Genomic DNA, 21,404 nt, shown 5'->3' with positions numbered 1-21,404 from the left:
TCCCTTTGGGTACTTTCATTAATATTTTTGCTTGAAAGGCTCAGCCTTTCCAAAATCCTTGGGTTGAGCTTGAACAGTGACTGATTACAATATTAATCTGATTACTGTTACTGAGTGTAAAAGATTAGAATCCGAGCCAGGCTCTTGCTCAATTGCTGCTAAATCCCAATTTAATCCCTTTTCCTCAACATTTCTAAGCCTCGGGTATATTAACATAAAACATTGTTTTTTACATTATTACACAAAAATTATTCCGGGAATCTTATTTCAAATAAATGTTTTCTGAGCCAATTCAATAATTATCACTGTGACAGACTTACCAATGGATAATCACCACCATTTTGATTTTAAGATTTAAAAAAAACATGTTTAGTTACATACATCTCCATTGAATCCTGCAGTCATCCATTTTGTGGAATATAAACTAAGGTCAGCCAATGGGGATTTGCTTGGTCTTTTTATATCATTCATATAAGTATTGAGTCTCTTTTGAAACAAACAGCAGATAAAATAGATTTTCTCCATGAGCTATAGTTTAAAAAGTGCGTTTAGATTTGTAAGCAAGTGATAACAGCAGGGCACTAGATAAATAACCATTTCTATCATTCTCCTCAGCTTGCACAATATTTAGATCATTTCAGGATACATGAGAACTAGTTGATGTCGAGCTGCATCTCCTTCACAGCTCAGCTGCCAATTACATATGGGAGAATTGTTGAAGAAAACTAACATGCTACACAGAGTTTGTGGTGCTAATACTATTTAGGATTATACATCCAGGCATCTAATAATTTTATTTTCCCTTCCCCCTCAAACACACATACAAAAATCACTGCTTTGCAGATTTTCATGCCCCTAATGAGGTGCACATACCCATTAATGTCACATCTATAATCTTCTCACTGTTTATTATGCTGGCTTTGTCCAAGTGATGTCAACAAGACTGTCCTGTAGGTGTGTTTCTGTATATTGTGTTGGGTAATTTTCTCAACATTATGAATCATTAATTTGAAGGATATCTGAATAGTCTTAGAAAATATTTTCAAATCTTAAGTATAAAGCGGGTGGGTTGCCAGGGTGTGTACCCGATGAGGACAATTCTTCCAGTGTTCCAACATACGAAGATTGAAATAACTGTTTCATCAGTAACGATACCACTCTTGGAAAAAACATTAGCAACAAGACTAACAACAGGAATGGTGCCTGTTTGAAGGCTGTAACTTCTGAATTAAGACCTACAGTTTCCTCTGTCCCTTTTTTCCCCAAAGACTACTTGAATCTCAGTTTTAAGAAATTTGTGCCCAAGAGTTAAGTGTTGAAATTGCTTCAACAAAACTCACTTCAACGTTATAAATGAATGGTCCACAAGAGCTGTAATGGAATGGCTATCACAGAGCCATGAAGTAGCTAAGCATTCTGATCCATGTCACACACGTAAAAGGTTGCAATGCAAAAAACCTACATTATATTCAACCCAAAGCAAGTATAACCATCTAACTGGAAGACAGACACCATCTGTGCCTATAAATAGATGCCAACTAGTTTTGTAATAGTTGAAGCCCTTTGTTTCTTTCTACAGGATTAAGTTATCTCCACAACTCTATTAAAAAACCCTCATCAGTGAATCTGACATCTTTGTGCATAATGTAACAAATGTCTTTTCGCACACTTCCATGACAAATATTTTTTAAAATCCAAAATCATTACCTCATAACAGGCAAGATGCACATCTTTAATAATACAGTTGCCACCTGATAGCACAAGTTGTTTAAGTAAGAGGCAGGCAAGTTCCAATGTAGCCAAACGAATTTTCCCATCTGTAAAGAGAAATAAAGTAATAATCTTTACGAAGCTCGAGCAACATTTGCCTTGGCAAATAGAGATTTTCTATATTCAAAATGATACCATGCTAAACTGCATCCAGACTCACCACTATTACACATGCCTTTTTAAACCAGAAAATGCTCACCTTCCAGTTAAGCATTACCACGTCTCATTAATTTGGGAAAGTTTTCCTTGAAAAGAGGCTCAAAGGTTGTTAAGACAGTTTTCATTCCAAGTCAAGACATCTGCTGCCTTCAAAATGAAATGATTTTATGCTTATTTGTGGCAATCTGGAAGCACCTGTACAGTAATGTGGGTGAATGGAAACTGCCCAGTACAAAAATGAATTAGTTACATTGGCAAAATTTTTGCACAAACCAACGGATGTACAATCATTATGTACCTTATGAAATCTAAAAGTAATGTGTGCGCCTATATTACTTGTGCATTTGTTATCCTTTTGTTTCGATGGAACCTCAAAAGTTGGACAGGTCACAAGATTAAAAAAAAATCAATAAGCAGACATACCAACGGAATCAAAGAGGAGGTCACTGAATTGGTGGAAGTCCAACTCGGCCCCAAGTCAGCCTCCTACTTCTGTCCCCACCCCCCTTCCTGGGTCTCTTCAGGAATTTAAGCTTAAGTGCATAAGCTAGACATCAGTCAGAATATTAAAAAGCATAATGACAGTGCAATACAAACAGAAATCGAGTATTTTATATAAGACCACACCATGCCAGACATGTAAACTTTGCCTTCCAAAAGGTTGCTGAAATTATGGTGCACAGGATAATTTTTAACTTGTGCATTAAGCTATTTTGATTTTTTTCCTTCAACATCGGACTTGTAGGTCAACGTTTGCCAAGAATATTATTTCTATTTTCATTATAAGATTACAGATTAGGCAAAATTCTATAGCTGTTTACCAATCTTTTTCCCTTCTGTTTATGAAAAACCCAATTATTATTATTATTTTTTTTTACACGGAAATTTGCAATGCACAAAGTTAAAACACTTGTGTGCAAATCATGCAAGCATGATCTTGCTGATGGTGAGAGGCTTCATACTTCATTGCTGAACCTTCTTACTATCCAAGTTAGAATACTCAAAACCACAACTATTGGCAAGGGTATTTACAGAGTGAAAACATAACAGAATTCTAAAGCTGCAGACCCCATGAAAAAGTGTTTATTTAGTGTTCTGGGAGAAAGTGAAGAGTGTTACTTTCTGCACTATTATGTCAAGTACAAGAGATACAACAAAGTATTTCAATGTGATTGATTTCATGACATTTTAAATGACTAAAGCTTCAATGAAAAATATAAAACTGGGTCTGAGGCTCTTGGAAAGGAGGGCAGGCACTAGTTTTTCCAATTAGTGTCAAATGGAAAAAAAAATAGATTATTTGCCTTTTGAAAATGTTAAGAAAAATGTCAGCTGTGAATTTAGATGGTGTAACTCTTAGAACAAAGACAAGTCAGTTAAAAACACAGAAGCAATGAAAACAGCATGTTTTCAAGGAAGACCAAGAATAGACCATGTCAGTGCTTTGATATTACTTTCGAAACCTGGTAATTATATCCTGATACACCCAGCCAAGCTTAAGCTAGAAACGGCATTCAGCAGTTATCATTGAAACATTAAAAATTACACAAGACAGTCTAGGATAAAGATCATGTAATAAAAAAATCAAGGTAGGGAATACTTTGCAGAATACATTCAAGACTTCCTCCTAGACAGGTAGGTTTCTAGTCAAATTCCAAGAAGGAAGTAAATATTAATTAGGAAATTAAATGAGAATCAGGCAAATAAATGTATAAACATATGAATATAATTATGAAATAGAAACCACAACAGTAAGATACAATATAAAAATAGGGATACTTAAGAACCAAAAAAGCGCTGGATTGGAAAAAGACAAAGTTCAATGAGTATGTGGATTTGGTTCAACTTAACCAGGTAGAAAAGTTACTTAACAGGATGAGGAATCAGCAGTGGAAAATTTCCAACTGAAAGTTGATTGGGTACCAAGTAGCTATATTCTCAGAAAGTGGAAAAGGAAAGCAATGGATAGAATTCCATGGATAAAGAGAGAGAGAGACATTAAACTAAACTGGAACTTCAGAGGGAGGCATGTGATTAAACTACGGGTACAAATACTGGAGAAAAAAAACTGTGGTGAAGAGAATGAAAAAAAACGAGATTAGATGAACTAAATGAGATGATAAAAGGTAGAAAATTATGTAAGAGACAGCGTAAAGACTTTTCTCAGCTTATAACAGCCTCCTTATGTCCTCTTCACAATTTACTTTCCTACCTATCTTTGTGGAGCCCATTACATTAGAGGTATGCCTGATATGTAAGCATTCCATGTCAGTGACATTGGATGCTTCTGAAATCCTCCTTTGGGAAGAAGCTTCACTGGGTATAATATTGAAGTGCCATCAACAAAGATAAATTACTTCCCCCATCAGCTTGTATTTAACTTTCAATCCATGCTGCTATATTTCCTTCTATTTCATAAAGCTGAATTTATTTTTGTACTAAACCTTCTGTGAGACACCTTAGATATTCTGAAAAAATTCAGATAGAATACATCTGTGACACTTGGTCACTTGTTTTAAAAAAAAAACTTATGTTGTTGAACATGAAATGCTTTCATTAAGTCTAGGCTAACTGTCCTCAATTATCTCCAAATGCTCACTAATTTGGACTCCAGTTGTAGATTCTTGAGATAAAGGCATAATCACTTCAAGATCCTGAGGGGTCTTGACAGGGTGGATGTGGAGAGGATGCTTCCTTTTGTGGGAGAATCTAGAACTAGGGATCACTTTAAAAATAAGGGATCACTCATTTAAGACAGAGATGTCAGGGATGAAGGGAAACAGCATCTCATCTTTCGACTCTGTACTCCACTGTCTTCTAGACTCAATATTGAGTTCAACAATTTTAGATTATAACCTCAGTCTCCATATATTTTGTGTTATTTTGCTGGTTCGGTTTTCTCTCATTTCTTTCTTAATTCCTTCATTTTGCATTCGGAGATCTGGACACATCTTTTGTTTCTTTACCCAATATCATCCCTTTGGGTTTTTGTACCATGAAACCTTCTGTCATTTACTCTCTCCTGCCTTCCACCCCATCACCCAGCTTCCCCTATGTTCTCTCCCCCTCACCTTTTACTTGCTCAAAACACATTACATTTATATCTTTCCTCAGCTATGATGAAGGGTCTGAAACATTAAATCAGTTTCTCTCCACAGATGCTTCCTGTTCAGCATTTCCAGAATTTGCTGTTTTTATATACGAGAGACATTTAATTGTGGTAGAGATTTAAATAAATATTTTCTATCAATTTTTACAAATAACAGTCGAAGCGAGAACATAGGCATAAAGGAGGAGAATGAAGGACAATCCTAGCAATAACCGAAAAGGAGTCAATTCTGGCAAACATTAGCAGAATTTGAGGTTGAGTCACTGGACTCAATGCCATGCACCATGACCAGAGGTGCTGACAGAAGCTTTGTCCAGAATAAGAAATAAGAGCAACTCGTGTCGAGGGACTGGAAGGTAACAGATGTAACGTTTCTGTTCAAGAATTGAGAGAAGACTATTCTATGTAACTGAAGCCCAAATGGTCTATTATAGGCTGTGGGAAAGTTCTTAAGAATGTATACAAAAGCAGAATACTGTGGATGCTGGAAATCTGAATTAAACTCCAAGGGCATAATTCTCCAGTCGGCAAGCAAGGGCTGGGCCCGCTCGTCGACGTGTAAAATGACGCGTGGTGACGTTGGGCGTGCATCCCGCGTCACTGTGCATCATTTAGATTGTCAGTTTGGCGGGAGCGCAGTGCGCCCTCCGAGCTGTCAAAGGCCTATTAAGGCCATTTAAATAGACATTAACTCAATTAGCTGAGCTGCCCATCCAACCTTAACGCTGGCGGGCAGGCGAAGAGCCCAGGCGGCCTTCACATTTTTCATGAAACCTCATCTACGGACGGGATGAGGTTTCATGAAGTGTTTTAAAAATGTAATAAAATTTTTTACATTAATTCTTTGACACATCCCAGCTTATGTGGCAGTTTCACATGAGGGGGAATTTTTAAAAAAGTTTTTTTCCATCCTTCATTTAAACTTACATGTCAAATGGATCTCTGAGTCACCTCCGTGCCTCAGGGAGATCTCTGCGCTCTTTCGCATGCATGCGCAAAAGAGCACAGGGAACCACTCAGGGAATTTCCCCCACCCGTACAGGGAGCACAGTGCTCGTAAAATGGCGGCGCATCCCCAATCAGGTTCGCGCCCGCCCCTACACCATCAAGTTCTGAAGAAAAGTCATTGACCCAGAACATCCACTCTGCTTCTCACTCCACAAATGCTGCTGACCTATCCAGCTCTGTCTTAAAAATATTCAAAGACTCTGCTTCCACTGCCTTTTGAGGAAGCGTTCCAAAGACTCTCAACCCTCAGAAAAAAAATTCTCCTCGTCTGAGACAGTGGAAGTAGAGTCTTTGAATATTTTTAAGGCATGGCTAGATAGATTCTTGATTAACTAGGGGGAGAAAGGTTATCGAGAGTAGGCAAGAATGTGGGGGTTAAGGTTACAATCAGGTCAGCCATGATCTTAAAAACAAAAAAGCTAAAAGCTACTGCAGATGCTGGAAATCCAAAACAAAAACAGAATTACCTGGAAAAACTCAGCAGGTCTGGCAGCATCGGCGGAGAAGAAACCAGTTAACGTTTTGAGCCTTCATGGCCCTTCGGCAGAACTGAAGCATAGTTAGGAGAAGGGAGAAATATAAACTGGTTTAAGGTGGGGGTGGGGGGGAGAGAGACATTGAGGGTGTGGTGATTGTGGAGATAAGCAGTGATAGGAACAGATAATCAAAAGATGTCACAGACAAAAGGGTCAAAGAGGTGTTGAAGGTGGTGATATTTGTCTAAGAAAAGTGCTAATTAAGAATGGAAGACAGGATATTCAAAGTACAGCTCTAGTGGGGGTGGGGCGGACAGACTAACAAGGTTTTAGTTTTAGATTTAAAAATAATGGAAATAGGTGGGGAAAGAAGAATCTATATAAATTATTGAAAAAAAAAGGGGGGGGGGGAACGGGGTGGGGATGGGGGGAGGGGGAGTTTAAGATCTAAAGTTGTTGAATTCAATATTCAGCCCAGAAGGCTGTAAAGTGCCTAGTCGGAAGATGAGGTGCTGTTCCTCCAGTTTGCGTTGGGCTTCACTGGAATAATGCAGCAAGCCAAGGACAGACATGTGGGCAAGAGAACAGGGTGGAGTGTTAAAATGGCAAGCGACAGGGAGGTTTGGGTCTTTCTTGCGGACAGACCGCAGGTGTTCCGCAAAACGGTCGCCCAGTTTGCGTTTGGTCTCTCCAATGTAGAGACCGCATTGGGAGCAACGAATGCAGTAGACTAAGTTAGGGGAAATGCAAGTGAAATGCTGCTTCACTTGAAAGGAGTGTTTGGGCCCTTGGACGGTGAGGAGAGAGGAAGTGAAGGGGCAGGTGTTGCATCTTCTGCGTGGGCATGGGGAGGTGCCATAAGTGGGGGTTGAGGAGTAGGGGGTGATGGAGGAGTGGACCAGGGTGTCCCGGAGGGAACGATCCCTACGGAATGCCGTCAGGGGGGGTGAAGGGAAGATGTGTTTGGTGGTGGCATCATGCTGGAGTTGGCGGAAATGGCGGAGGATGATCCTTTGAATGCGGAGGCTGGTGGGGTGATAAGTGAGGACAAGGGGGACCCTATCATGTTTCTGGGAAGGAGGAGAAGGCGTGAGGGAGGATGCGCAGGATATGGGCCGGACACGGTTGAGGGCCCTGTCAACGACCGTGGATGGAAAACCTCGGTTAAGGAAGAAGGAGGACATGTCAGAGGAGCTGTTTTTGAAGGTAGAGTCATCAGAACAGATGCGACGGAGGCGAAGGAACTGAGAGAATGGGATGGAGTCTTTACAGGAAGGGGGGTGTGAGGAGCTGTAGTCGAGGTAGCTGTGGGAGTCGGTAGGCTTGTAATGGATATTGGTGGACAGTCTATCATCAGAAATTGAGACAGAGAGGTCAAGGAAGGGAAGAGAAGTGTCAGAGATGGACCATGTGAAAATGATGGAGGGGTGGCCATGATCTTATTGAATGGTGGAGCAGGTTCGAGGGGCCGAGTGGCTTACTCCTGCTCCATGTTCGTATGTTCACTGCCAGGGAACTAGAGATAACAAGACAACCTCTCTTCTTGCTATATCTTAATCTATGAATACAGTTTCTGCTTAACCACGCCCTATTCTACCATTTATCACTTCTTGCATGCTGTTGTTAGGCATCATTTAGCCATACTTTATCTGTTACTAATCGCATCAGCCTTCAAGGTTAATGCCCAGTGTATCTACTTTTGCAGATACTGGCTCATCCACCATTGCAAAGAAATTACAGTTGTAGCACTGTGGCATCCATCCGTCTGTTGCGAAAACCACATTCTATCACCTTCCCCTAACATTCAAAATTATCTAGTTGCTCAAAACTACTTCCAAAAATGGAGACGAGTTCCTGATTACACAATTAGTCATGGGAAGGAGGAACAGAACAGAGGCTGAGGAGTCGAAGCAACAAATGCATTCTATATATTGATCTATAGCCAGGAAACAAAGCATTACCACAATTACATTTCACTGATTTAGGCAATAATGTGGTTAATGATGAAATAATCATTTGCATTGATTTTTCTTTTCCAATGTGGTAGTTATTGGATCCATTTTTCTGTTATTAACAAAAGCGAAGAAGTCTCACCAACAAATAATTCCTCAAATTGATGGTAATTTAAGGCTCTATATTTCACCTGAAATACTTAAAATATTCATCACGAATTGTAATATTTCCCCTGTGATCCACAGCAGCCAAATACTCATTATTAAGTTGCATCCTCTATTTGAATCATTATTACCTCTCTCTGCAGTCTCATTAGAATATTTCACAATGCCTTAAAGCAGGTTTGAGAAGTCAGTTTTGATGGACAAGTCACAGGATAAATGCAGGCTAGGAAGCCATTAACCTTATTACAAGTCATTCATCTAGGAAGATAAAGCTACAGTCCTTGTATCTCAGCATCCAACTAGCCTTGAAGATTTTTGCCTTCACTACATTAAATGAACATTTTCCCAAAGGTTATGGCCACATCTGCTTCCATCACAGTTTCTGCCTGAGCATGCAATGCCCGACAGGGGAGAGGTTTAGGACAAAAATTTGAAAGATGTAGGTGTGACATTTTGCTAAAGCAATCTTCGGAAGTTTCTTCCATCAACATAACTGAAACTACACTTCAAAGTTACTTAATTTTCTGTTAATTGCTTTGGGACATGACAGGGCCATAAAAAGGAGCTATATATATGTAAGCTCTTTCTTTCTATTGCAAAAAAAACCATTAATCAGTATCAGGAAATTCTGTACCATCAACCCAAGATTTTATAACCAATGTTATGTTCCTAGCTGTGGCAGGAGCACTGGAGTGGTCATTTTGCCACTTGGAATTTGATTATAACTGACTAGAAAAGTTAACTAACATGCCTACCATCAGAATTTCCCATTAGGGAAGATAAATCAACCCTTCGGAGTTCATAAGGAAATAATTTTTCCTCCAACTGCAGCATTCAATTAGTTCTTAACAGATTCCACCCCTATTGCTCCACATCATTTAGTAACTTAGAGGCAATCTGTAAAATCATCTCTCAGTCACCTCTTTCCAAAACCAAAGTCTCTCCAGCTTTTCCTCATAACTCCGTCCTCTCATTGCGGAGTTCAGTTCCATGGCTCTTCATTGTCTCAATGCTCAATTGTCTCTAACTAAAACTGGACACAGTACAGAAAATATGGTCCAACAAAGCAGAATGGGAGAATAGTAGATGTGTTCTAGACAGGATAAGAGATGAGACAGACAAGCTAGCAAAACAAAGAACAAGGCCAGGGAGTGGGTGTTGAGATCAGGGAGGCCCAGACTCCTACACAATCAGCAAGATACGGTGGTCTTGCATGGATGAGAACAATGCTTGATGTGTGTATTCATGGGAAACAAGTAACTTGAGACTGGAGAAGCATGTGATTGTAAGTTAACAAGATTAGAATACGTGTACATGATTCAAGGTGTATATGAGGGGGGAAACACGTAACTTTTTAAAAGAGTTCAGTCTTGGACTGCCCAAGGCCGTCTCTCCCTGCATACACTTGAATAATTAATAAACGATCGTAGCCTGTAACTGAGTCTCCTGGTGGTTTGTTGAGGTGAACTACAAGAAGTTTCTTCTTGTCAGTTTGTGTACCTTCCTGAAACTGGTGACTTTACGCTGCAATAGCAATTCATAGATACAAACAACCACACTCTATCTTGAACAAATGGCCTTTCATCACTTGGTGAGAAGAGGTTACCAGCACAATATTCAACGTCAGGCTGACTGGTCTATAATTCCCTGTTTTCTCTCTACCTCCCTTTTTAAACAGTGGGATTACATTAGCTACCCTCCAATCTGTAGGAACTGTTCCAGAGTCTATAGAATCTCGGAATATGACCACCAATGCATCCACTATTTCTAGGGCCACTTCCTTTAGTACTCTGGGATGTAGATTATCAGGCCCTGGGGATTTATCGGCCTTCAATCCCATCAATTTCTCCAATGCCATTTCCCTACTAATACTAATTTCTTTCAGTTCCTCCCTCTCACTAAACCCTGTGTTCCCCAACATTTCTGGTACGTTATTTGTCCTCCTTTGTGAAGGCAGAACCAAAGTATGTATTTAGTTGGTCAGCCATTTTTTTGTTCCCCATTATAAATTCCCCTGTTTCAGACTGCAAGGGACCTACATTTGTCTTCACCAGTCTTTTTCTCTTCACATACCTGTGACCTTGACACATGCCAAGAAACCTCCAGGTCTTTGAAGCTGACCACAAAAACTTTTAAGGGCCAAATAACTAGAGCTCATGTCACAGTTTGGACATCTCAGCCAGATTGACAGAAATATGAAGCTATAGCCTCAAATCAATTTTATTCAGCTGTATATGTCAATGTAAGGAGCAAAACAATTCTATCTGTACATCAGGAGAGAAGACAATAATAATGAGTGCAAACTGGCAACATTCCACCTCAAATAAGACTATCAAAAATAAATTAGTCATGATTGTGTTGTTTGTGGGACCTTGGTGTACAAATTTGGCTGTAACATTTGCTTATATAACAGTCAATATGCTTCAAAATGTGAAGTTCTTTCTTTTTGGCACTAAATTGGCATTCCTCCTCATCGTTCATTTATTTTCATCATAGTGGGCCATTTGCATCGTTTTGTTCATGGAGCTACTTTACTCATGGAGGTATCAAAACGTAGCACATAGGAAAATAAGATATCTTCATCCAAGGTTGCCGCTGAGAGAGACTGGAAACATCCGTAATCTACATACATGTACATAAATTAGGAAGAATAAGCCATGCAGCCCCTCTATCATGGCTGATATGATTATGGCTTCTACTTCCTGTCTACCCCCATACCCTTTGACTTCCTTAAAACTCAGCCTTAAAAATATTCAATGACTCAGCCTCCACCGCTCTTTGGGGGAAGAGAATTCCACAAACCAACACTGATGAGAAAAAATTTCTCCTCATCTTCATCCTAAATGGGAGACCCCTTATTTTTAAATTGCGTCCACTAGTTCTAGTCTCTCCCATCAGGGAAAACATCCTTTCAGCATTCACCCAGTCAGGTCCCTCCGGATTTTATATATTTCAATATGACCACTTCTCATTCTTCTAAACTCCAAAGGAAACAGACCCAACCTGCCCAATCACAAAACAACCCCTTCATCCCAAGAATCAGTTTAGCGAACCTTCTCTGAATTGCCTCTCATGTAATTATGTTCTTTCTTAAATAAGGAGATCAAAACTATGCACAGTTATGTACATCATGTACAGCTGTAACAAAACTTCCCTACTTTTATATTCTATTCCTCTTGTAATAAATAACAGCATTCCATTTGTCCTCCTAATCACTTGCTGCACCCGAGTTCTAACTTTGTGATTTGTGTACCAGGAGACCCAGATCCCTCTGTACTGCAGAATTCTGCAATCTCTCTCCATTTAAGAAATTTGCTGCTTTCCTATTCTTCCTGCCAAAGTGGACAAATTCACATTTTGCCACATTATACTGCATCTACCAAATGTTTGTCCACTCAACCTATCTAAATCCCTTTGCATGCTCCTCATGTCCTCTTCACAACTTACTGTCCTACCTATCTTTGTGTCAACAGTAAATTTAGCAAACCTACATTCAGTCCCATCGTCCAAGTCAATTGTTATAGACTGTCAGTAGCTGAGGCCCCAGCAGTGCAAATTTACCCACAGTGCTGTAAGAAGAGAGCTCCAGGCTTTTGACCCAGCAACAATGAAGAAATGGTGATATAAGCATTTCGGCGCAATTCTATTGAAAACAGGTACCCGTACAAAAATTAGTTACTTTAAGGAATACTTCTCACCAGCATGTGTCGCCTGGTTCATTATCTTAATTAGCCTTTCTGCCAATACATGGCTGTATGAGCTCTTCTCCTCAGTTTGCTCTGGAGGAACTTGAATCTTTTCCAACAGGTCTGTGTCTATACCTGAATGAGATTAAATTACAAAAAGTGCTTTGAACCATCACAGATCCTACTTGTCCTTAAGTAACATGGTAGGTGGCACACTTCTGGCCAGAAGTGTATGTGTGCTTCCTGGCCATCATTTTTGGGCCTTGGGGGAACAGCACAGCACCTAAAAAAACACACACTACATGGCTCAATTTAACTATCAGTAGGGTCACTGACTGTCAAGTAGCTATGCCATACTATGTCTTGGGTTTATAAGCGCAAAGCTACAACCAGATTTTTGGATCTCATTCCACACGCCCAATGTTTTAAAACAGCAAATGTCCTCTTGCCCTTGAAATTCCAGCAATTAGGAAATAGTTCCACAACAGTTTCCAATCGCATTGGTCAAAGCCATCCACAGATAATAGCAGATATCCCTTTACATTTTCTGAATAAAATTGGGGAATCTGAAGTAAATGACTTTTGGCAGCAGTCAAGAAAGCAACCATTTGGGTCAAACGGTGCATGTAGTGAACCTGCCTTAGTTGAAAGAAGCTGCCCCATCATTAGAAAAAGGAGGGAGAAAAATAGTGAATATACCAAATTCTCAAGCACAGAAGAGAATATTAAGTTTTATCAACTAAAAACCAAATGTTAACGAAGACTAACCTTTGTTGTGAGACATTGCAAACAGAAGACATAACACGAAGAGTGCATAATAATCTTCTTCAGGGCATTCCAGAGCATTGTACACCATATCTAGAAATGGTCTGCAGAGTTGAAAATGGAGAAAAATGTGTAAAATGTAAGTAATTTCAATGATCAAGACTGGCAATCTACCCAGCATTATACAAAAGCGTGTTATTGTATAGATTGCTAATCAGCTAATTGGTTTGGGCACACTGTCATGTTAAAAGTATAATGTCACATGTAGGTTTATAAAGTTTAAAAGGAATATTTTAAAACATCAGTTTATTTTACATTATTATTTCCCTGTGATTAAAGCCTAAACAAAAGATATATAAAAGAAAACAATCAATTTTCATCCCTCCATGGAGAATCATGTTAGAATAACAAGGGCCACCAATTCAGACCACCCTAATCTTGGGAAGCCATGCTACTGATGGACTAGCTGAATTTATCCAGCATTTTGTTTTGATCCAAACAACATCTATGGAGAGAACAGACATGCGAACTGATCTATGAAATGTTTCCAAGATTTTCTGCTCGTTTCAGATTTCCAACATTTAGAGTTTTCTGTTTTTTTATTTCAACTGTCTGGGAGAGCAAAGTATCCAGTAGGTTTAAAAACTGATGTGTTTTGCAAAACATTTATTTTTCATCATAATGGAGCTTTGATCAAGAAATGTTCACCTAGGCTTCCCTTCTCTTGAAGTTTCTCCTTTTCATTACTATGCTTATTCAAAGAATACTTCATTGTTAAATACTTCGTAATTCTGGTTACTTCAGTAACTTCTCAATATTGACAGCCAAACAATATTATTCATGTTAATGAGAAAGCATTAAAAACAACATTGCTATAAACAGAACTGATGAATAAATGGGTATATATTGAAATTTGAGACAAATATTGTGAGCTCAGCTTAAATTTAAATTATAGATTAGATCCATAAACAATTTAGATCTGCTCCAAGCAAAAAGTTAATGAATAATCATATAATGGGTATCATTCAATAATTTCGATGTGTGATAGTCTAAGCAAGCATACCAGTGGTTGAGCATTGATACACGATTGCTAATCACAGTAATTTTAGCCATTTTACAGTGATCCAGCTTGCTTTATTTCTTCATCTCAGCACCAGGAATTTATATTATACAAACTAAGTGCTCCAGTTAAACATATAAATTGGCTTATGGACCAGAGGGACAAGGGGTATTTGACAATCCACAAATCCTCACCGTTACTAACATCACCCATTTCCAACACTATAACATCGGCCGAATACAACCCGACCTCAACTCATCCCAAACCCCCATTCCTGCCTTTGTCACTGTTAGGCTTGTCTATTCTAATGCACTCGTGGCCGACTTCCTGTTTTCTACTTTTCTAAACTTCAAGCCATCCAAATCTCTGCTGCCGTGTCTAATTCACATCAAGCCTTGTGCCCATTGGCCACACTGGCTCCTGGTTAAGCAACGCCTCAATTTTAAAACGTGCATCTTTGTTTTTAAATCCTTCCATGGTTTCATCCCTCGCTAAATCCGTAATCTTCTCGAGCTCGGCAAAGCTCCCAAGATATCTGTGCTCCTCCAATTCTGGCCTCTTGAGCACCCCCAATTTTAATCGTCCATCATTGGCACCTGTGCTTTCGTTTATCAAGATCCTAAGCTCTGGAATTTTCTCAAAAGAAAAACTCAACATGCCTATTTCTTCCATTAAGACTCTCAAAACCCATCGCTTCGACTAAGCTTTTAGTCACCTGCCCTAATGTGACTCTGTGCTAAATATTGTTTAATAGTGTACTTGGGGTGCTTTACTATGTTAAAGATGCCTGTTGTTGTAGCCTGGGCTAATAACCGAGACTGCTTCATAATATGAAATTTTAAAAGTATATTTTAAGATATCCTGAATGGCATATGGGAGTATTGAACGAAGAGAGAAACACCGCTTCTGATAGGATTGAGCGTCTCAAAGGAAATACACATTTCTCTTAAAAATGTCTACATCCCAACGTTATTGACTTTCTCCCTAGTCACGGCTTGCTTTGATGACATTATCCCCCCTTTAATATCATATGATAAATGCACAACTACAAAATTAAGCTTACCTTCTTTTTGAATTGTCTACCCTTGAGGCAGCTGCTGTTTTCTCTTCATCGGTGGTGTTTTGTTCAGTCAAGCCTACGCTCTGAGGGCCTGATATTTTGCATCGTTCCATTATAACCATCTCAATTTCTTAAAACAAAAGAAAAAAAAACTTATTTTAAACCTTATACTGTGTCAAAAGTTTCAGCTACAAACAAATCATAATTTGGTCCCAATACATTTTTCCAAGTTTCAATATTAAAGATGAGAAAGATCCTAATTTTTGAAGTACAGCTTATAAAGAATACAATTTGAAAATTGACAGCAATGCACTGAAAGGAACAGAGATACTGTAAATTAAAACATGAAAGCTCAGCTTCAGTGCTCATTAAGCATTCCTGACAATGAAATGTTTGTGAGCAAATAGCTTTATTTGAACTTTTTGGTTTTAAATATTTGGTTTTAAATATCTGCCATTACATGTCTCCAGGGAGCTTTTCAAATACATTGTTTCATCGTACAGAAATTATGTGAGGAATGTGTGCCGAGGAGTGTGTTCCATAGATAGTTTGCTGATTAACCATGTAGATCTCTGTATAAATTATTTGAAGAAGCTCTAAGAATTTTCCAGTAGGCCAAGTATAAGGCTCATTTTGCATCACTATGAAGCAACTTCAACTTTGCAATATAACTTTTAAAAATAAAAGTTCCAACTCTGACATGATCAAATCTGCTGATAGAGGGCATTGTTGTCACATAATGGAAGAACCTTGGCCTCACTGATGCCGAACACCAATTGTCTGGTGACTTCCCAACTTCCTCCAGATGACAACTCAACTACCTAACATCAAGCTGTCAATTACCACGCCGTGACTGAATTTGTCTTATCCTATGCTTGCCAATTCTAGTTGGGCATATTCCTATGGGTTTTCTCTAGATTACTGCAGTTTGCAAATGTATTGCACTTACCTTAGAACAGGTTGGCCCCCCTGTAGTTCGAAGTCTTTTTCCAGTTTCTTCCTTCTTAAACTGGTACGGAAGTTGGCTTCTTGCTGCACTCAGCAGTTCTGAAGACTTGGTGATTTGATGATAAAAGTCAGCGCAAGACACACTATAGTTCATCTGCACTGGTGTCTCTCTTTCACAAGACTTTCATTTAACCGGTTCCTTTCTTTGCACCAAAGCTGAGCCATTAAGCTGAAAACTGCAAGCTGCATTTCCAGCAGTGGCGGCCAGCCATGAGGAAATTTCAGCACGGTATCATGGGCAACAGTCTGAACAAAGGTTGGCAGCACCTCAAGTGCCCAGAAGGCAGGACGGTGCTGCGCAGGAATCAAGATTTGGAGTAACAGAAGTTTGAACTACGCACACGAGGAACTTTTCTCTCTGATTTCCAACCTCATTTCTAACAGAAATCTTCCGACCCTTATAAAAACCATTGAGCTCCATTGTTCCTCACAGTACATTTTTTTTTAAAACCTCCTTGCCCCACACTGTAGAACCTGACCAAGGGTCATCCACCTGAAACATTAACTCTCGTTTCTATTTCCACAGATGCTGAGCATTTCCAGCATATTCTATTTTTACTTCAGATTTCCAACATCCGAAGTGTTTTGCTGTGTTACTGTTTCTACCTTCTTCTGAAGCAGGACAACCCTGATAAAGTTGTTTCAGCCTACTCATCTAATTTTCTCTCATCTGTATATTGATCCTTCCCCCTCCCCACTGCCCCCAACCCATTCGGTTCCTACCCACCTACGTCTAAGACTCCAATTTTAACCAGGACTAACAATTTTACAGTGCAAGGGCCCAGCTGTCTCCTTTTTGCTATAGGTATACAGTCCTAAACCATGATCTTTCCACCTCTTTCTTCGCCAGCAGGCCAAACCTGCTCTTCAAACCTGACTAAACTTGGTTGTTCAAAGTGAGAACTCCTCTCAGCTCCATTTACTTCCTCCAGTTAAATGTTGTTCCAATGGGAATTCAAATGGTTCCAGCCGTGACCGTTCCTTTTTTACAACATGGGGAACAAGTTGATTTCATTCCAACTTGAGTCCCCAGCCAGCCTTCTTCCTGCTTTTGCCTTGACCATGAGAATTTGATTCACAATAGTGTCATCCTTTATGTGCACCATGTCGGATTCTTCTTTCCTCCTGTTGGGAGCTTTCTATCTCTGCAATAGGCTTTGCATGCTCATCTATTGAAAGGCCACCAACTCCCCAAACAACCTGGAATAATCTTCTTCCTCCCCCTACATCCTGAAAGAACTGCCACCCTTGCCAGGTTTCTATACCTCCAACCCTTTTGCTTTCAAGGCTCCATTCTTCCTAACAGCTAATGAAACATCCTCCTTTTTCTCCAGCTGATGGATTCCCACCATTCAACAGGACCCTTGATCATGCCTTTCCAATTTCCCAAGTCTTGTTCTTAGCCTCCCTTCTCTTATCTTCTATATCCACACGTGGAGCCTCCACATGCACCAGATCATCTTCCATCTACAACAAGATTGCACCTTAGTCAGTCTTCCAGGCTTTCTTTCCCGACCATCTTCCTGTGCAATCATCTGTCTACATAGCTCCTCCTGCAGCACTGTTCAGTGTCCCAAACACCATGTGAAACACAGTTTACATCCACTTCCTGTAACACAGTTCAGTCCCCTCTACAGATTAGATAACCAATTTGCTGAGCATCTCCATTCAGACTGTAACATTGGCAATACATAGAAGCTGACAACATGCACTTGTGCATCACTTCTCTCAATCCATCCACTGTGGCTCTGTCGTCAAACTGCTTGACCAATAAAAACCAGACTGAACAGCAATTTCCCAGTGAAACTTTGGGAAGACTGAAGTTATCATCATCAGCCCCTGTCACAACTCCATACCCTCAACACTGATTTCAGCCCCCTCCCCACTACTTTTCAGGCATTTCACAATATGTGGCCTATTCAACTCCGAGCTTTGCTTCCAACCCAAATTGCTCAAAGACTGACGATCCCAACTCCTCAATATTACCAGCCTTCACCGTGCTTCAGCTCACCTGCTGAACGTTCATCCATGCCTGTCGTCACATCCAGGCTTCATTATTCCAATAGCCCCAGCCAGACTCAGCTCTGAAAACTTTGCTGTCCATATCCTATCCTGTACCAAGTCTCAGTCACCCATCCTTGCTGACCCACACTGGCCCACAGTCCCAAATGCCTCAAGTATAAAAGCCCTTCTAAGATTCTCTTTAGCCTTCGGCAACTCCACAATACTGTGTTTCTCCAACTGTATACTTGTGTATCCCCCACCCCTTTTGCCTCACAATTGCAGCCGCACCTTCAGCTTAGGTCTAAGCTCCTGAATTCCCTTCCTTTGCATCTGCTGCCTGCCTCTTTATCCCTATCTCCTTATTTAAGGCTCTCCTTAAAAACAGACGAGTTCAACCTAAATTTTCCGTACCACTCTTAATATTTTTCTTTTATTCATTCATGGGATGTGGGTGTCACCGGCTAGGCCAGCATTTGTCATCCTTAACTGCCCTCAAAAAGGTGGTCGTGTGCTGCTTTCTTGAACCACTGCAGTCCATGCATTGTAGGAACACCCAGTGCTATTAGGAAGGAGGTTCCAGGATTTTGACCCGGCAACAGAAAAGGAATGGCGATATTGTTCCAAGTCAACTTGCAGGTGGTGGTGTTCACATGAATCTGCTGCTTTTGTCCTTCAGGGTGGTACAGTTTATGGGTTTGGAAGGTGCTGTTGACGGGGCCTTGGTTGAGTTGCTGCAGTGCATCTTGTAGATGGTACACAGTGCTGCCACTGTGCGTTGGTGGCAGAGGGAGTGAATGCTTAAGGCGGTGGATGGGGTTCCAGTCAAGGGGGCTGCTTTGTCCTGCCTGGTGTCGAGCTTCTCAAGTATTGTTGGAGCTGCACTCATTCAGGCAAGTAGAGAATATTCCATCACACTCCTAACTTGTGACTTGTAGATGATGGGCAGGCTTTGGGGGAGTCAGGAGGCGAGTTATTCTCTGCAGAATTCCAAGCCTCTGACCTGCTCTTATAGCCATAGTATTATATAGCTGATCCAGTTCAGCTTCTGGTCAATGGTAACCGCCCCCCCGCCCCGAGGATTTTGATAGTGGAGGATTCAACGATGGTAATGCCATTAAATGTCAAGGGGAAACGGTTAGATTCTCTCTTGTTAGAGATGGTCATTGCCTAGCACTTGTGTGGTGCAAACGTTACTTGCCACTTGTCAGCCCAAGCCTGCAGATTGTCAAGGTCTTGCTGCGTATGGACACGGACCACTTCAATTTTCCAAGTCGCAAATAGTGCTAAACAGTGCACAATCCTCAGCGAACATCCCCACTTCTGACCTTATGATGGAGGGAAGGTCATTGATGAAACAGCTGAAGATGGTTGGGCCTTGGACACTACCCTGAGGAACTCCTGCAGTGATGTCTCAGGGCTGAGGTGATTGACCTCCAACAACCACACCTATCTTTCTTTGTGCTAGGAATGACTCCAACCACTGGAGAGCTCCCCCCCCTTACCGATTCCCATTAACTTAGTTTTGCTAGGGTTCCTTGGTGACACACTCAGTCAAATGCTGCCTTGATGTCAAGGGTAGCCACTCTCACCTCATCTCGAGTTCAGTTCTTTTATGCATTATTGGTCCAAGGTTGTATTGAGGGCAGAACGGAGTGGCCCTGGCAGAACCCAAACTGAATGTCAGTGAGAAGGTTATTGCTGAGAAAGTGCCACTTCACAGCACTGTCGACACTTTGGTGATGTTAGGGAGCAGACTGATGGGCTCGTATTTGGCCAGGTTGGATTTATCCTGCTGCATGTACACAGTACATACCTGGGCAATTTTCTACATTGCCAGGTAGATGCCAGTATTGTGGCTGTACTGGAATAGCTCGGTTCAGGGCACAGCTAGTTCTGGAGTACAAATCTTCAGTACTATTGCCAAACATTATCAGGGCACACAGGCTTTGCAGTATCCTGTGCCTTCAACCCTTTCTTGATATCACATGGAATGAATTGAATTGGCTGAAGACTGGCATCTGTGATGCTCGGGACCTCCGGAGGCCGAAATGGATCATCCACTCTGCACTTCTGGCTGAAGATTGTTGTATATGCTTTAGCCTCAACTTTTGCACTGATCTGGTGGACTCCCCCATCATCGAGGGTGGGGATATTTGTGGAGCCACCTCCTCCTCCAGTTAGCTGCTTAAATGGTCCACCAACATTGATGACTAGATGTGGCAGGACTGCAGAGCTTAGATCTGATCCATTGGTTGTGGGGTACATAAGAACATGGAGCAGTAGGCAATTCAGCCCCTCGAGCCTGCCTCATCACTCATTACAATCATAGCTGATCTCATTTCGGCCTCAACTCCAATTTCCCGCCCTCTCCCCATAACCTTTCAACCTGTACTAATTAAAAATCTATCTCCTCAAATTTATTCAGTGTCCCGGCATCCACTGCACTGAGGTAGTGAATTCCACAGATTCACGAAGCTTTGAGAAAAGTAATTCCTCCTCATCTCTGATTTAAACCTATCGCCCGTTAGTCTAAAACTATGGCCTTTTGTTCTAGAATGCCCCACAAGGGGAAACATCCGCTCCACGTCTACTTTGTCTATCCCCTTTAGCATCTTATAGACCTCAATTAGATCTCCTCTCATCCTTCTAAACTCTAGCGAGTATAGGCCTCAACTGCTCAATCTCTCCTCATAAGACAAGCCTTGCATCTCTGGAATCAATCTAGTGAACCTCCTCTGAACCACCTCCAATGCAACTACATCCTTCCTCAGGTAAGGGGACCCAAACTGAGCACAGTGCTCCAGGTGCAGTCTCACCATTGCCTTGTACAGTTGCAACAACACTTCCTTATTTTTATACTCTATTCCTTTAGCAATAAATGCCAAAATTCCATTTGCCTTGCTTATTACCTGCTGTACCTGCATACTAGCTTTCAGCGATTCATGCATAAGGACACCAAGATCCCTCTGCACTGAAGCATTCTGAAGTTTCTCTCCATTTAAATAATAAGTCGCCTTCCTACTCTTCCAACCAAATGGATAACCTCACACTTTTCCACGTGGAACTCCATCTGCCAAATTTTGGCCCATTCATCTAACCTGTCCATATCCATTTGTAAATTTCTTATTTCTTCATTGCGACTTACTTTCTCCACCTATTTTGGTGTCATCTGCAAATTTAGC

The 21,404-nt window shown here is 40.7% G+C and overlaps 1 protein-coding gene across 1 annotated transcript in view; it reads right to left on the bottom strand.

The window, feature by feature from the left end:
- clec16a (C-type lectin domain containing 16A) overlaps positions 1–21,404 on the bottom strand; it is a 287,366-nt gene that overhangs the window by 173,170 nt on the left and 92,792 nt on the right. Inside the window, exons 12-15 of the mRNA XM_078559039.1 lie at positions 15,214–15,340; positions 13,094–13,194; positions 12,338–12,460; positions 1,708–1,817 (exon numbers count right to left, since the gene is read on the bottom strand). Of these exons, the coding sequence (XP_078415165.1) occupies positions 1,708–1,817; positions 12,338–12,460; positions 13,094–13,194; positions 15,214–15,340 (461 nt within the window). The remainder of the gene's footprint in view (positions 1–1,707; positions 1,818–12,337; positions 12,461–13,093; positions 13,195–15,213; positions 15,341–21,404) is intronic.

This window comes from Cetorhinus maximus, chromosome 15 (assembly GCF_964194155.1).
Source record: "Cetorhinus maximus chromosome 15, sCetMax3.hap1.1, whole genome shotgun sequence".
Taxonomy (NCBI): Eukaryota; Metazoa; Chordata; class Chondrichthyes; order Lamniformes; family Cetorhinidae; genus Cetorhinus; species Cetorhinus maximus.
Note: the sequence above shows the minus strand (reverse complement) of the source record. Positions and strands in the feature narration are given on the sequence as shown.